The sequence below is a fragment of the Malania oleifera genome, chromosome 7 (genome assembly GCF_029873635.1).
Source record: "Malania oleifera isolate guangnan ecotype guangnan chromosome 7, ASM2987363v1, whole genome shotgun sequence".
Lineage (NCBI taxonomy): Eukaryota > Viridiplantae > Streptophyta > Magnoliopsida > Santalales > Ximeniaceae > Malania > Malania oleifera.
The window spans coordinates 29040964-29057777 of record NC_080423.1 but is presented as its reverse complement, the minus strand read 5'-3'; the positions used below and the strand labels follow the sequence as shown (position 1 = coordinate 29057777).

The 16814-nt window shown below is 35.0% G+C and overlaps 1 protein-coding gene across 3 annotated transcripts; it reads left to right on the top strand.

Annotated features, from left to right (window-relative positions):
• The first annotated feature begins 617 nt into the window (after nt 1-617).
• LOC131160228 (zinc finger protein 4) lies at nt 618-16196 on the top strand. 3 transcript variants are annotated; one of them, XM_058115668.1, is made up of 4 exons: nt 618-1054; nt 3352-3441; nt 14639-14689; nt 15003-16196. In XM_058115668.1, exon 4 carries the CDS (start codon nt 15122-15124, stop codon nt 15917-15919), a length of 798 nt encoding a protein of 265 aa, XP_057971651.1. In that variant the 5' UTR covers nt 618-1054; nt 3352-3441; nt 14639-14689; nt 15003-15121; the 3' UTR covers nt 15920-16196. The 3 variants fall into 3 exon arrangements, with proteins under 3 accessions (XP_057971651.1, XP_057971650.1, XP_057971652.1); XM_058115667.1 differs by lacking the exon at nt 14639-14689 and having other exon boundaries at nt 15000-16196; XM_058115669.1 differs by lacking the exon at nt 14639-14689 and having other exon boundaries at nt 649-1054.
• Nucleotides 16197-16814: the final 618 nt, after the last annotated feature.

Genomic DNA, 16814 nt, shown 5'->3' with positions numbered 1-16814 from the left:
TGGAAACATTTACATTGTTGTATTCTTCTCTCTCTCTCTCTCTCTCATTTTTTTTTTTTTTCTTTTTTCTTATGTGTCTATAAGGCTGAAACCTAAGATGGCACATGACATACAAATGGACCACCCAAGAATAATAAAAAGAAAAGAAAAAGTCCAAGTGGCGGCCACACAACTCTAGTCCTCTGACAGTGCCTCTTGGGGAGAGGAAGGACCAAAGCGGAGCTCCACAGAAGGCGACATGTGGGGGTGGCGTGGGGATAATTCAAAAACTCTAAGCTAGCTAGCTTGGATTTGCTAAAAGAAGAAATTCTAAAAAAAGAAAAAGTAGGTGCAGTGCAAAATAAAGGCAACTGCAAAGGACATGTGCACTTTTGTTTTTCTTGCTATTTTTATTCGGTGGGTTGGGATGTTGAAAATCAGAGCATGACATTATTTGCATGCCATGAGTGAGTGAGGAGACTGAAGAGAGAAAAAAAAAAAGTTAATGATAAGTCATGGTGGACATGCAGGACAGGTACTCATGGTGAAAATCCAAATGAAACCCGACCCCATGCACTGTGCTCTGCCTCTGCAAATCATTTCTAGAGAGAGAGGGAGAGAGCGAGAGAAGAGAGAGAAACTTTGGTGGGACTATAAGACCGGTGTACTGTGTTGAATTGCTTGTTTTTCTTCACAACTCTTTTGAGTTCTCATGTCCCATTTGTAGTTGTGGGAACTGGGTAGAGCCCTAAAATTCAAACACAGTGAAGTGTGTTCGAGTACTATGTGTCATCCCCTTTTCTCCCTTGATTTATCTCACCCTCTTCATCCTTTTCTCTGACTTCTCTGGCGCCCCCACCACTGTCCCCCTCCCCCTCCCCCCCCCCCCCTCCCTTCTTTCCCTTTGCTTTCCCATAATTGAACATCAATACATAGCCATCTCTCTCTCTCTCTCTCTCTCTCCCCCTCCAGTACTACTTTTCTTTTGTCTTCTGATGATCAATGATACTAAAAAAGCACCACTGAAGCAGATGTCTGCAATTCCAAAGAAGTTTGTATGAAGATTCACAAGATGGTCAGTTTTTTTTTTTTTTCTAGCTTGATTTCATCATCTTTCTTTTCATTTCCCCCCTTGTGATAAAAAAAGCTAGCAGCATCAGTATCGCATAATCTGAAAAAACTGATCTATCTATTGGTTCTTCCTTCTCCTAGCTTAATGAGTTTCTTCTTTATGGCTTCCTCTCCTGTTTTCATGACCATGATGATCTGTTTGTGCTGCTTTATTTTTCCGATCTCCCTTTCATTCCTCTGTATTTTGGGGATTTACAGTGCTTCGGTCTGCACCAGGATATATCCTTTTCTGATAAAAAAAAAAAGTTTGGGCTGTTAATGTTTTTGGAAAAATTGGGTACTGACTTCTGGGAAAAAAAATTAAATTGCAAATTGCATGAATATAAGGTGATATATCCTTCCAGGCGAGTTTCTATGTCATATAGATTTTTGCATTTATGTTTTGATGTTTTCTTAATTTCATTTCTACAATAATTTCTCTGTTAATGAATAATGATACATCCTTCACTGCCTTCACGCACGTCTCAATTGGACTTTTGGGTATTCTACCTCTGTAAGCAGTTAATTATTTTAGGTTCTTCAGGAGGGAAATTAGATTAGATTCCTGATTTTTTTTTTTTTTTCCACTTTAGCATTATGGAGTTTGACATTTGGCTTTGGATTTTAAATTTTTATAGAATTTAATAAAACTAGTACAATTTTTTATTATATTTTGTTCAAATTCACACAAATTTAGGTCACACAAGTCCAAATTTAGGGGCTGGAACTTTGTTCCTGACGAAACACAGCATTAGAGGGTATATGTTTTATTTTTTGGGTACATTTACTCTGCTTTTTAGGTGGTTTCTGTTGACTTGGGCACATGTTTTGGTGAGTACATTTCTTTATTGTACTACTGTTTTTTTCCTCCCTACATAATAATTATTGTAACTGCTATTTCCCATTTTCTTACCCAAGACCTGTCTATCACCAACGTTCTCTGTTTATGAAAATACACCAAAGACGAATGGTATTTATTTCTTTCCAGAGTGCAATGTAAAATATCTGTAATTTATACAGTCCTACATACAAAAAATTTTCGTATTTACTTGTTTTACTGTTCTTTAGTTGATATAGGGCTACTCCTGTTCTCTCGTCACTTTTTATGCAAATCTAGGATCATTTGACGTCAGTTTGTACCATTTGAAGCCTATATTTTTTATTTCTTTTCAAGTGTTCTTATACTACAACCAAAGGCAGAAAGCAGTCCGGCAATTGTGAGACATGTAGATTAGTTGAGTGGATCATGTCAAGATCAGCAATAGAAGAACTGAAAACAGAATTAAAGGGGTTCTTTGGTTAGTAAAATTTTCATTTACAGAAGAGAAAAAGATAATTTGTGTGCTCAAACTAAGACTAGCATAGATGGAGATGATATGTTTTTCTTCTATCCTGTTCAATGCTTACCATTGATGTTAGTAGTTTGATGGCAAAATATTGTTTTTCATGTCTTGTACTAGTTTGTACAGACTTGCCACTGACCTTATGCAGGCTGATATTAAAAAATTGCTCCTCATCTTTTAACGATGCGATGTCTTGATAGTTGATTAGTGACAAATTGTACTGTTTACCCATTAAATTTGTCTCTGGGAAAAAAGTTATGGAAGTAAGCTTAAAGACCAATCTACAGTCTCTTTCAGTAGCATACACTTGCATTCCTGCATTTGTTAAGGTATATGATTTGCTATATATAATGGATCGTGATTCGGGTCTGGTTTTCCAAGCCCATAGCACTGCAAAGTGATTCCGCAGTCGTGGTGCTAACATGTTCTTTATAATAAGGATATTCAGAGTTTGCGCCTGCAATCCTGAGTCCTCTGTTTCTCTTCTTTCAAGTTCAAAGGCTGCAGGGATGGGAAAAATGAGCGCCATCTTTGTCTTTGAGGATTGGAGTAAGTAGGATCTTCAATGGGCAAAAAACGAAAAAAAAAAAAAAAAAAAAAAATCTATCTGACCAGTAGTAGCGTAAAGAGTCATTGCTATGACACTAGTCCAAGTTAGTAATGTCCGGTAGCAGTTAAAGCTTTAGTATTCAATTTTCTGCATATTCCTGCAATGCCTTCTGATTGCTGAAGAGTCTTCCTTTTATCAGTTGTATTAATGAATTTTATCATCAATGGAAAACTCAATTCTTCACAATTTCAAAATTTATGTGATCTTGATCAATGTACTTGGAAAGAGATTTTTAAGTTTCTGCAGCTCAATACTGAATGCTACAAAGCTATTTAATCTCTCTCTCTCTCTCTCTCTCTCTCCTCCCAGGTCATCCCCATGAAGTGAGCATTTAAAACTTTCACCAGCAGCTTCATTTGGCAACCTTTTTCATGCAGATATAGATGGAGCTATAAACAGGTTAGCCATTAACCCTATCATCTTATTATATTTAGAGAAGTTCCTTAAATATTTTACAGAAATTATGTGTACTTATTTTCCTTCATTTTTTTATTTTTTTTGGTTCTTTGTTTTTGTGTTAAGAAAAAGAAAAAAAAAAATCAATATTTTATAACATTTATTGGAATTTCAAAAATTATGCCACTGGATGGAGTTAAGTTATGTTCTGGTTTTGGCCTCTAACATGGGAATGCTGGGTTACAGCGGAGATATCCCCTTGTATAAATGAACTGTATTAATGCATGGACGAAATAATGGAGAATGACTAGTTAGTGCGTTAGCGGCTGATTGTACAATATTGTTGGGAAAACAACAATACTCAAACTCCCTCTTTGTATGAATCGGTACGAAATAAAATAGAGTAATATATATGCGGAAAATATATATCCAAACACCACAAACACAAGACACACGATTTTTATGTGAAAAAATCATAGGACCGTAGTCTACTCAAACAATTCTATTATCAACAATTACTGGGAATACATGAGTCTTCTCTAGTTTCAACTAGAGGCATACAATTAGCAATTATCTTTAAGAAATATAATTCTTTGACATAAATCAACTTCTAAAAGAATTAAAGAAAGATCTCACCAAAATAGAGGCTACTATTCACGGGCTGAAAAAATAACAACGAATGCTCAAAATCCAATCTCCACCGTTCACAATGAAGATTAACGTGTCATGAACAACCCTATACAATTGCAGCTCAATCGGACCACAAATACTTATTGATCAGAGTAGTTGATCAAGACTGAACAGATTTCTCTCTATGTGGCGGCTGGGTTGAAAACCAATATTGAATGTTCAAAATCCAATCTCCACTGTTCACAATGAAGCTTATCGTGTCATGAACATACCTGTAATTTTTCAGCTCAATCGGACCACAAACGCTTGTTGATTAGAGTAGTTGATCAAGACTGGACAGCTCTCTCACTCTGTGGCGGTTGCGGCTCTCCCTTCTTTTTCTTTCTCATTTTCTTGTTGTTCACCACCTTTTGTAGCAACAAAGGATAGGGTTTTAACCCTATTCTCCCAAATGGGTCTCTTCACATGGGGTTCGTATTGGGTAAGTTTGGGTCATCCTCACTTAGGAGGGAAACACAACCCAACAAATATAATGTTTGGGAGCGTCAATTTTAAGCCTTGGATGGGTTTGCTTGGATTTGGATAAAATATAGTATAAAATGATGTCTACTTTTCTTCAAATTTATACAAATCTAAATTTGTGTCCCAAAATGTATGCTCCCAAACATAACTTAAATGTTTTTAAATGAACGTTTGCTTTGGTTCTAAAAGAAGGAAAAGAAGTAGTGAGAATTGCCTCGTGTATGAAAGCAAAAGAAAAACTTTTGATGTCTCATACATTTAGGCTCCCTCCACACATTTGTGTACAGATAAAAGTAGCTTCTATGAGCACGAGGATAGTGTACACATGCATCACACCGCATGTGTGATGCAATGTGGTCGAGGCTTTCATGAATGGTTGGTCCATGACTTAATGTTAGTTTTGTCTAGGATAGTCGATCCAATAGATTTAAAAGTCTAATGAGTACGAATTGTATGACCAGTTGAAATGGTATAAAGAAATATTGTAGAAGAGAGTGCAATGGTTTAGTTAAAGATATTTCCTCACTATTGCTTTTTATTTTCCTTTTGTGGACATGTCTAGGACTTCATCGACCACAAGGATAAACATTGTAGTATGTGTCTCATATCGTGTGGAACACATGTGAAGAGAAAACAAGCTGAAGAAAATAAAAAAGCTAGTCTGAAGAAAAACTGTCAATGGTTTTATTAGGTACATCGACGATTACATCGACGATTTCTTCCATAAGCAAATTACGAAGAAAACTATCGACGGTTTGATGTAGGTGCATCAATGTGATAGTTTCTTCCAGTGAAGAAAAATTGTCGAAGGTTTAATTCGGTATTGTTTTTGAAATTTAAACTAGAAAGATCAATATATAGTTTGGGGATGTGGGGGCAAATCCTACGCAGATTGATACGTGGGTATTTAGGGAATTTTCTAATCCTTCATTATGTCTAAGGGTTAGCATAAATAAAATGATGTAACCCTATTTTTGATGATAGTAAAGTTCAGCGCCGCTGCTTGCTTCCGTGGACATAAACATTCTACTGAACCACTTTAAATCCTTGTGTTGTGTTTATTGCTTTCTTTATTTCTATGTGTTTTTGTATTATTCATCATGATTGCTGCATTGCGCGATCGTGTTTCATTACCCAACAATTGGTATCAAAGCCATAGGTTACGATGACTGGGATTTCTTCTGCGAAGTTCGACATGGTCAAGTTCGACGAGATTGAAAATTTTGGATTATGACAGAGGAGGGTTAAGGATTTGTTAGTGTAGTAGGGTATGGTGAAGGCGTTTTATGGAAAGCAGGCGGAAGACATGGATGACATTAGTTGGAAGGAACTAGAAGCAAAGGTTGTGACAACTATTAGGCTTTATCTGGCCAATGACGTGATGTATCACGTCATAGATGAGGAATCACCGGTGGCAGTTTGGCTGAACTGGAGAGTCGGTATATGTCCAAGCCGTTGACGAACAAGCTTTATATTAAGCAGAAACTGTATGGTCTTAATGAAGGGGCTTGTGGAATAGCCCTAAGATCTTGTTGTAGTGCACATGAATATATAGCAAAATAATAATAATAATCAAATCATACAATCCCTAATTACGTGATTAGGATTATACCTGCGAGATTTGTCCGATTTTATTCCGAATCTGCAAGGATGAAAACGAGCTCTTGAAGAAGACCAGAAATCTTCTACTGTATTCCTTGAACACGCCTTGCTCCTGAGCTAGAGAGTGGACTTGTAAGCGGCTGCTAGGGTTTTCTTCTCTTACGAAAACGTCTGTCTCTGTGAGAGTTTTCTCGTCTCTCCAAGCTGCTGAATGGAGTGCGTGTATATATAGGCTACAGCAGGGACCTATAGGCAAATATGACTAGGGCTTCCCACGTAATTAATAATTCTTAATCCGACCCGAATTCATCCTTAATTACGTTAATTATAATTCATACCACTAAAGAATTATATTTGCACTCCCTATCATATTCGAAATTAAATTGCGAACTCCTATTATCTAATGTTTATTTATCTCCCCATGTAAAGATTACAGATACTCGTCTATTAAATTAAATTACTGACAATTTAATTAGTTGACATATTAATTCCTTAAGACCTTACACTTAACTTATTTGATATGCGGGATTCAGGGTTTGACACAATCAAAACTTTAAGCTTCCTTAAGTGGGTATCATCAATCCCGCTATCGAGATGTGGATTCCATCAATAATTAATGTTCACCATTCACATAATGTCATCACCCAACTCACTGAGTATTTTGACTCACAAAAAATCTCACTCTTCTATGAATCAAAGTAATAAACATTATATGCATGTGTCCAATAATCATATCACGATTAAGAGCATAAGCACTCATAATAACCGTAAGGTATTAATTGTTTTATATAGTCTAAATAAAAGCAATTACCCCAAGACAGTCCTGTTCAATACACACACAGTGTGCTAGTACAAGGAGTTGGAGCTGTACCCAGGGCCAACTCTTCACAATATGGGGTCCAAGGCGAATGATTTAATCAGGGACCTTAAATATTTTCTTTTGCTTTCTTCGTTTGTCATATCCGGATTAATATTTTCTCGTTAACATAATTAAATTTCAAAATTAACACTAACTATAAATTGATAAATTATGTAAACAAATAAAAATAAATTTAATAAATCTATAAAAATAATAGATTTAAACAATATAACTTGATTATTATTATTATTATTATTATTATTATTGTAAATCGATCGGCGAGCGAGGCTTTAGAGATATTGGATTCTTGCTAGATACAACACTCTAACCTCAAAGCTTCCAAAATCTAAGAAAAAATAGAAAAAAGAATTCAAAGTGAAAATAATAGAAAAATAATGTACAAAAATTGAAATCAAAATTAGGATTGATGAAAATTACAGAGAGAGGCCCGAAGATGATGAACACAAGAGCCGGTGCAAAAATCATAGAGAGACCGAGAGATGAGAGTGAGGGAGTATGAGAGATGGACAAATTTTTTTAGAGAGGCTAAGAGAAAGAGATGAGAGTAATAGATACAGGGGTATTTAGGGAATTTCAAACCCTTCTTTATGTCTAGGGTTAGCATACATACAATGATATAATCCTAATTTTGATGATAGTGAATTTCAACCGCCACTTGCTCCCGTGGACATAGGCATTAATTCTGCTGAACCATGTTAAATCCTTGTGTTGTGTTTATTGCTTTCCTTATTTGTGTGTGTTTCTCTATTATTTATTGTGATTGCTACATTGTGAGATTGCATTTCATTGCACAACAATAAATCTCTCTAAACTATCATATTGATAATTTTGCAAGTCTTTAAGGGTCCATCTTGATTTATGTTAGAAAATGTAGACAAAGGCTTGATTATATATATAGTCTTGAATGATTGCAGTCCAAACATTGTGGGGGTGAATAAATTCTCAAGAACACTGCCATTTGTGAAATGTGCTTGACATCAACACATGTTTATTGAGAAGAAACTTTACCACACAATGGAAGAAAAAATTGTTACCAAAGATGTTGCAAGTACGAAGTTCCTTGTAACTAGCCAAATTTAATAATGCAAGATGGTGGATTCAATGTTTCTAATGGAATAATTTTATGGAATTCAAATAAGTCTATATGATCTTAAACACAATAAGATCACAGATTCGGGCGACTTATGACTTTGGTGACTCCAATGTCAGATATTCGATTCCCCCTTGAGGCATTACGCCGGTGAATTGATAGGGGTGCATCAATGGCCGGACGGCTTTTACGTCCCCTCTTAGGTTTGGTGTTGCACCATAGTATCCAACGTGGCGCGATGGTGGCTGGAATCCTTGGGTTATAAAAAAAAGTATAATAAATAAAATGAAGTGCAAAAGAGACTAACCTCTCTTGACGATTGGCGAAAAGAAACTAACCTCCCTTGAAATTTTTAGAACCACTCATGAGATTTCGAGAATTCCACAGACCTCTCTTTAGATTTTCCAAACAAAAATCAAATGTTAATGGAAGTACGTGACGCTTTCGAAACCTCAAGGGAGGCCCATGAGATTTTTGAAACCTCAAAGGATGACTCTATCTTTTTGCTAAATCTCAAGGGATGTCAATGTCTTTTCCCCTAAACTAAATATGGATGAGTCCATTGTTACTACCTCCATTATATATAAACTCTTGCCTTCTTTAATAAATTTTAGATGATGTTTTAAACATAGTAGGGAAGCTATTATTCTTATAGCTCATTTTGTAACGACCTACTTAAATATTCATATAATAAAAGCAGAATAAATAAGATAGTCAACGCAAACCCGTGGGTAGTGGGAACAATTACCATACACAGCGGAACCTAGGCAGTAGTAAATATAAACCACATTCATCAACCATAAATTACATAGTACCAGAGTCTACTACATATTCAAAATACTGTGTTTATATACAATCTTCAAAATATCAAAATAAACCTAGGATCTTACAACAAAAATCTCCTAATCTTAGATTAAAACTTATCCTTCTAGCAGGGAAGCTCAACTCACTCAGCGGCGGCCCTGACCCGTCTATCTTTCTAGGTTTCCTGAAAATCATTTAATGTTCAGGGGTGAGACACTTTTTTGTAAGGGAAAATAAATGAAATACAACTGTGTGGAAACATTAATACTTAATGATAATATAAATATACAGTACAATCTTCATACCAGAAAACATTCATCATTTAATAACTGTAAAAATGTATACTTCCATATTTCTAATAAATCATACTAATCATAACTATTTGGTATAGCTAATAATATTGAAAACATACCTAGGATGAATAGTTAGCTGATGTCATGTATTACCCCCCATGACGGGTTGTGTAGCCCGAAGGCGGGACCTGACAATGGCTAGCCGACCACTGCTGAGTAAAAAATGTTTGTAAGTACGATGGGCTCGCCACACCCTTGTCCGAACTGCCAGGTGGACGTCAACAACTTTACACTAAAAACCACATCGACTATCCATCTCCCACCCCCTCGTGGGGTGGTTAGCACCAGTCTGAACATAGATATTTGATCTATATAACTATGGTACCATGCTCTTGAACTGAACTAAACTAACATCCGGGTTCTGATAACATATAATACATGATAATATAGCGTTTAACATAAATGAATTGATAGCACTTTATATAATTTCATAAATACAGCCTCGTGCCGAAAATCTCATAAATACGGCCTCGCGCCGAACATTTCATAAATACGGCCTTACTCTGAAATCATACGTAAAACACGACCTCGCGCAGGCTATCAATCACGGCTTTGCACCGAATATTTCATACATATCATTTTGAATAATAAAATAATTATCATATATTTTAAACATCATTACGTACTGTATTATTCCATAATCCTGAAAACATGCTTTACTCGTAAAATTGTCATATCATAATACTTTTCATGAAAAATAATATTCATGCCACACATAGCTGAGTAAATTCGTACATTTCATTCTAAAATTACAGTTCCTGTATAACAGCAGTATTTTCCCAAATATGCATTTTCTCAATAATATTCAAATATAATACATGCTTCCCTGAAAATTAATTTACTGATATATAATAATACGCATGGAAAATAACTGTTTTAGTTTATTCTCTTACTTGGTATTGGAAAGAAATCCCCTAAAATTTTTGGTCTTGCACTCGTAGGGTTCCCCGTTCAACTCCATGAAAACAGTAACTCTCATAACTAAAATTCAGTATTTTTACGTGAGTACCATTTCCCATAACTACGAAAAGATCAAATTTGGCATAAAAAGACTTACCTCAACCCAGGGATGAATTTTAACTCGCTTCCACCAACGATCCGTTCCGCCAGATTTGGAGAGAACTTCCCCAAAAGCGCTGTGCTGGCCTCAGATCATCGATCCGTCAAAAGACGGAGCCAAAATCGAAGAGAGAGGAGAGAAAAACCGTAGGGAGAGAGAGTGTGTGATTTTTTGATTTTTTGATTTTTTAGCGATTAAATCCAAATTTTAGGCTATTTATAGAGCCGGATTCATCGACGAGACATGTCACCTCTCGATGAGTCCTGTAGAAAGTTCGTTGATGAACCTGCACCCTCATCGACGAATTTTAGACTTTCAAAACTCATCTCTCGGTATCTTCTCGTTGAAGAAACTTGTCTTTGTTGACGAGGCTCTCTTGTACCCTCGTCGACGAATCCCCTGTATTTGTTGACGAGGACATGATAAATTTCTTGGGTCATTGCTTCCCAAAGTGCAACATCGCGTTCGTCGACGAAATTGGCTGCCTCTTTCTGTTACTGTTTCCATTTCCTTCACTTTTTATTTAAATACCATTATTACTCGGGTCATTACACATTTAATTTGTGAAATAAATGTTCCTTGGAATAAGATAGAACATAGTAAAAATTTTGGCAATGTTAGTAGTATCTATCACTTGAATGTTCTTTATTATTTTATTCAATTTGTAATCAGAAAGGAATAAACATTTCCACATTGAAATATGAAAATAGTTATTCCTTATCTATTCATTGTTATGACATTATAAATATTTTTACATTATTATTTGCCTTTTTGTATCAACATATTTTTTTGTATAACTAATTGTAATTAGCCTATTATAACTAATATATTCCTAAGAATTGATATTCTGCAAACCAAACATTGGGCTAATGAGTTGTCTAATTATTTACAAATTCAGAAAGAACAACTCTACCAAGAGGATGGACTTAATGTTGAACCTAATGGTAAGTCTAAGGTTCTAAAGTGCGTAGCACTTCAAAAGGAAACCAAAAAAGATTCAATCGTCTAACCAAAGTTACAATCAAAATAAGAAAAAGAAAGGTGAAAGCTACGAATTACGTGGATAACTACAAAAAATTAGAAATAAGTATGGAAAGAAGAAAGATGCTTCAAAACAGACTTTAACAACAATGATATTTGTGGCTACCATCCTTGAAAATAGCACATTGAATAAATTTATTGAAAAAAAGACGTGTATAACACTAATAGTTTATTCAAAAGGTTTGAATTTAATAAGATGAGATCATTCTCTGCAAGTAGGGAATTCTATTAGTCTCATAGTTTGAGCCATGAGAAGGAGGAACTAGAATTCACTTTTGGAAAGAATCATTTTCTTGAGTGATGCATGCTTTGTGGTAGGTGTTAATTGATATGGTCTTAAATTTTCATGAAATTGTCAAAATTTTCATTGAAAATTTTGCTTTCCATCACCCTCCAAATCAAATGATAGTTGATTTTGGTCTCACAAAATTTCTACTAAAATTTTAATGAATTACTTAAAATTTATCGAAATCTTGAAATTGGAGTGGAACTTGTTGAAATTTTAACTATAAAAGGAAATTATCTTCGAATTCAAATGTGAGACTTGAACACAAAGTAGAATTGCTCAATGTGTCTTATTTTTTTTTATTATAAAATATTATTATAAGGGCTTTTGAAATTATATGGAAACCTAAACTTAGATATTAGCAAAGGACAATCAAAATTGTCCTTACAAGGCCTAAAACAAACCCCTAAACTATGATGTCAAAAGATCATTGATGTTGTTTTGTCATATAGTTTTACTATTAATTAATGAATAAGATAAAAACATGCATATTATATTATTTGTTTATATGTTGATGATATGTTAATCGTTAATACTAACATAGATCTAATAGTATCCTAAGAAACATTTTCATCTAGAGATTTTCAGATAAAAAACCTAGGTGAAGCAAATATCATTTTTGGACAAACACATAAAAATGTGTGACTACCAAGCATGCAAGAACACTCAATAGAAATGAACCAACATGCATACACCGACATTTGACAATGTTGATCATGAAAATAGAAAAGAAGGATTATGAGAATACAAACCTCTAGATTCAATGTAACTCTTTCATTGGCCGCATAAGTACTACTTCACTTCTAAGTGTATCCACACAAAACAATTACAATAAATTAATAAGCTCTATTGAACACTCACACTTCACGTGCCCTTGAAGCAAAAGAGAGTTGATGAGAATAAAAGAAAGAAAGATATGTGTGAGCAAGCCAACAAGTGCTAGCTTGTGGCAATAGCTTGGTTAGATATATAGAAGAGAGGGAGAAACTAGGCATCCAATACTTGGTCCCTAATAACTCTATTCCTTTAGGGTTTTAACTATTTCTCTTTATTTTCATTTTACCCCTATTTAGTCATATTATGCATTTTAATTTTATTTTGATCCTTTTGTGCATGATCGTTTAGGTTCATTCAATTTTGTAATAGGCACAACAACATTAATCTTCTTTAACATTTCAATTTTAAACTTCATTTAGTTAAGTTAGCTTTTAATTACTCTAATGGTATTAAGGCTTCCATTATCAATAATTGATACTTGACATTATATCATGCAAATTTTTTATTTTATTTTATTTTCCTTTTTGGTTTGTGAGGTCCAAATGGGGCCTACACTATACAATGGGAAGTAACTCATCTCCCTTCTCATAACCCTTTTCACCCATCTTATGATTCAAACATTAGGCATCGAACATGGGCATCTCAAGTTTTGACCACTAGGACGTATTGTACAAGATATGACAATCCAAATTAGATAGAATATAAGAACCTAATTTTTTCACTACTACCATCTAATAAAAACCTTTAATGTCCTTGAATTAAATCAATAAAGTATGGAATTACTATCCAACCACCAATACATTCATATATTCAACTTAATGAGTGCGACTCTTTAAATGGTTTGAAAATATTTTGTAATCCTCATTTTACCTTTGCCAAAGATGTTACTACAATCATGGACATATCCATGTTTTTGTTTGACTAAAGAAACTCCATGTATTATATATATAAGTAGGAAAATTATTAGGTTAGCCATGTACGTGAGTTAAATCAATAAGGTATAGAATTACTATCCAACCACTAGTACATTCATATGTTTAACTTAGTGAGTGTGACTCCTTAAATGGTATGAAAATCTTTAATTTGTAATCCTCATTTTATCTTGGCCAAAGATGTTATTAAAATCATGGACAAATTCATCTGTGTGTTAGTGGGGGCTAGAATAAAAACTCCTTATAGTATATATGTAACCATGTAACTGGGAAAATCATTAGGTTAGACAGTCTAACCATGTCACGTTTTAGACAATCAATCATATTTTCTAATTTTGAGTGATTTTAGAAAAGTTTAAAATAGACAGTTATACTTTTATTCAAAATCAAAACTTCTTGATTTTATTTTAATATTATTTTATGTTGTAATCACTCGCTACTACAACAATCCAATTGAGTGTAATAGAATGTTATATTCCATTCTTATAGGTTTGATTGATAACTTCTCTCTTTTCTGGTGAAAAGTAAAGACTAATGTTCTCATTTAGACACCTAGTTTGAGCAAATGCAGATAGATATCATCTAGGATTTTCCCCTTTCATATTTGTAGTCAGCAAGTATTGTTACTCCATGTTTGGAATGTTAGAGTTCAAACATAGAATTTGGATTCATGTGGATATGGTTAAAATGTAATACAAAATTGTTCTTAATTTCATTTGAATATGCATAAACCCAAAGACAAAAAGGAAATTAATAGTCTAAAATAGTACCTTCTAAAACATGGGACTCTGAGTTTCACTCTCATTGTCTTCACTCAAGGTCCAAGGATAAATTTTAGAGGAAAACCTCCTAGCTCAAATCTCTTGAAGCAAGTGAAAATCATTAGCAAGCCATGAATTTACACCTCAAGGCTCTAATGGTGTTTGAGATGTACATAAATGGGTACTAAACAGAAGCAGACATGGCGTATTAAAATTTGAAACTCATTTATTTTCTCTTAGTTTTGTTTTGTATTTTTATTTTTATTTTTGGTCCTAAAGTGGCAATTCATACCCTACAAGTAGTTCATTATAAGTTTTAATGAGTGGGAAAAGCTCATGTTCTATGGACTGCACAGATGACCATTGGATGGGAATTGGAGTTGAGAGTAAGCAGTGTTCAAATTTTTTGTGTGTGTGAATACCCAAAGTGCTGAATTTTTATATGATTTCTCACAACTACAGATGATGTTTTGGTTCCAACAGCTTCCAAACTCGTTCACTACTATTTCAAAGGTAAAGATGACATGTCATTTTTTTTTGTTTTTTTATATTTCCCTTTGACTGATCCTTCGTGATTTTCCTGCTGACTTTATTTTCTCCTCTTCATTTTCATGGAACAAAATTAATCCAACATTTTTTTGGTTCATTGAATACAAATCCAGTTTCTTTTGCTTTCATTAAATAGAAATTTACTTTGATTTGTTTCACATTTTCATTGAATACAAAATCCAAGTTCTCATTAAATATAAGCCCAACTTTTTTGCTCTCATTTAATAGAAATCCAATTTGATAAACTGCAATGCATTGCTTCTTTTGACTACAGCAGAAGATATGCCCATCTGCTGATTTTCATTTTGACCAAATCCCCTTGGCTTGTTCATCAAAGAATGCAAACTAGCTGAAGATTTTTTCAGTTTGAAGATAAATATCACCTCTATTTAAAGCATGAAATCACCGAGCATCGACCTTGAAGTAGAGGCCTCCACAGAAAATGAGTTCGACGTTAGCAGCCAAGTTGCCTCCAACACATCCATCCAAGAAACCTCCCTAAGCCCTCGCCTTTCAAATTCCATAATGGCTCAATCCGATTTGGGTTCAGTTTCCCTCGACTTGTCTCTCAGCTTCAACTCGGGCAACGAAGAATCAGGAGGTTGTAGGGAATCCATAGCCTTCTCCTTGTCGAGCACAAGCGATCAGAGCAGCAATGTCAATGAGCCCACATCCCACAGAGACAATATGGCAGAAGCTGTGCCCCGTGTTTTCTCCTGCAACTACTGCCAGCGCAAATTTTTGAGCTCGCAGGCTCTCGGTGGCCATCAGAATGCACATAAGAGAGAGAGAACGCTAGCGAAGCGAGCTATGAGAATGAACATTTTCTCGGAGAGGTATGCCAACCTTGCCTCCCTGCCTGTGCAGCATGGATCTCCATTCAGAACATTGGGGATTAAGGCACACTCGTCGGCCCACCAGGGCTTCACCCCGCCCGTGAGACCGCACGATATCAGAAGTAGTGCAATGAAGTTTGAAAATGGGTATCTCGGCCAGCCAATTTTCGTGGACGATGAGGATTTGGAGCTGTTATGGCCAGGGAGTTTCCGGCAGGTGTCTATGGCGTCCGGTGCTGCTCACCATCCAAGTTTTGTACTGGCAGGAAGCTCAAACATGAATTTTGTAGAGGTGACTCCATCGGTTAAAATAGATAACCATGAATCCACAGTACCAGATCTGACATTGAGACTTTGAGAGGTTTGTAAATTTCTTTTTTCACAAGTGGTTTAGATCATTTGACTCTTACACACTCTTTTGTACAGTGAGTTCGTGAGCGGTGGCTCCAGACTCTGAACTTGTGTTCTTCTTGTACTTTCTTTGTTTTCCTGCAATCTTCCATAGTTGGGTGTTTCGCTTTGAATGTTTGTAAGCAGAAAAGAGCTTCTTGACCAGGATAACTTTGGAGCTCCTGCTACATATGCCCTTTATTACATATATATATATATATATATTCCCGCTTGAAGGGCAGCAATTCTTTGTCGATAGGTCATGGACTTCTTGGCTTATGGCTAGCATATGTATATATATTTTAACAATGAAGTGAAACAGATACACAGTTATACACAAAGCTCAATTGCTTAGGGAAATGATTCTAAAATAATCAATATTATTTTGATATTGGCTGATAATCATACCATATAAAAAATGTAAAAAGCAGGCAAATAATCAACATTTACTACGGTTCAGTGTTGAATTTTGTTGTGTTTGACTTACGATGTTGAGGAAGCAGATGAGGCCATGGCTTATATACAATGACGCAAAATAATCTTTCCTACTGTTCAAATCAAAATATCACAACTCATCAAATAATGAAACCTAAGTATATACAAAGATGTAAAATTTGCGTATAGGACACACACACAACGGAAGATGTAAAAATACAAATGGAACTCCAAGTCTCAACAACACTTAGCCAATATGAATGAGAAAATAACAACCAATAACACAAGAATGAAAAGCAAATGACATTCAATATTCACTACAACGTAAATCACCACAATACACAAACTTTACAAATGATCTCTGTACATAAATACGTTCAGAAGTACATATATAGAAGTTCATCGAAAGTTTCCCTCCAATAACCCAA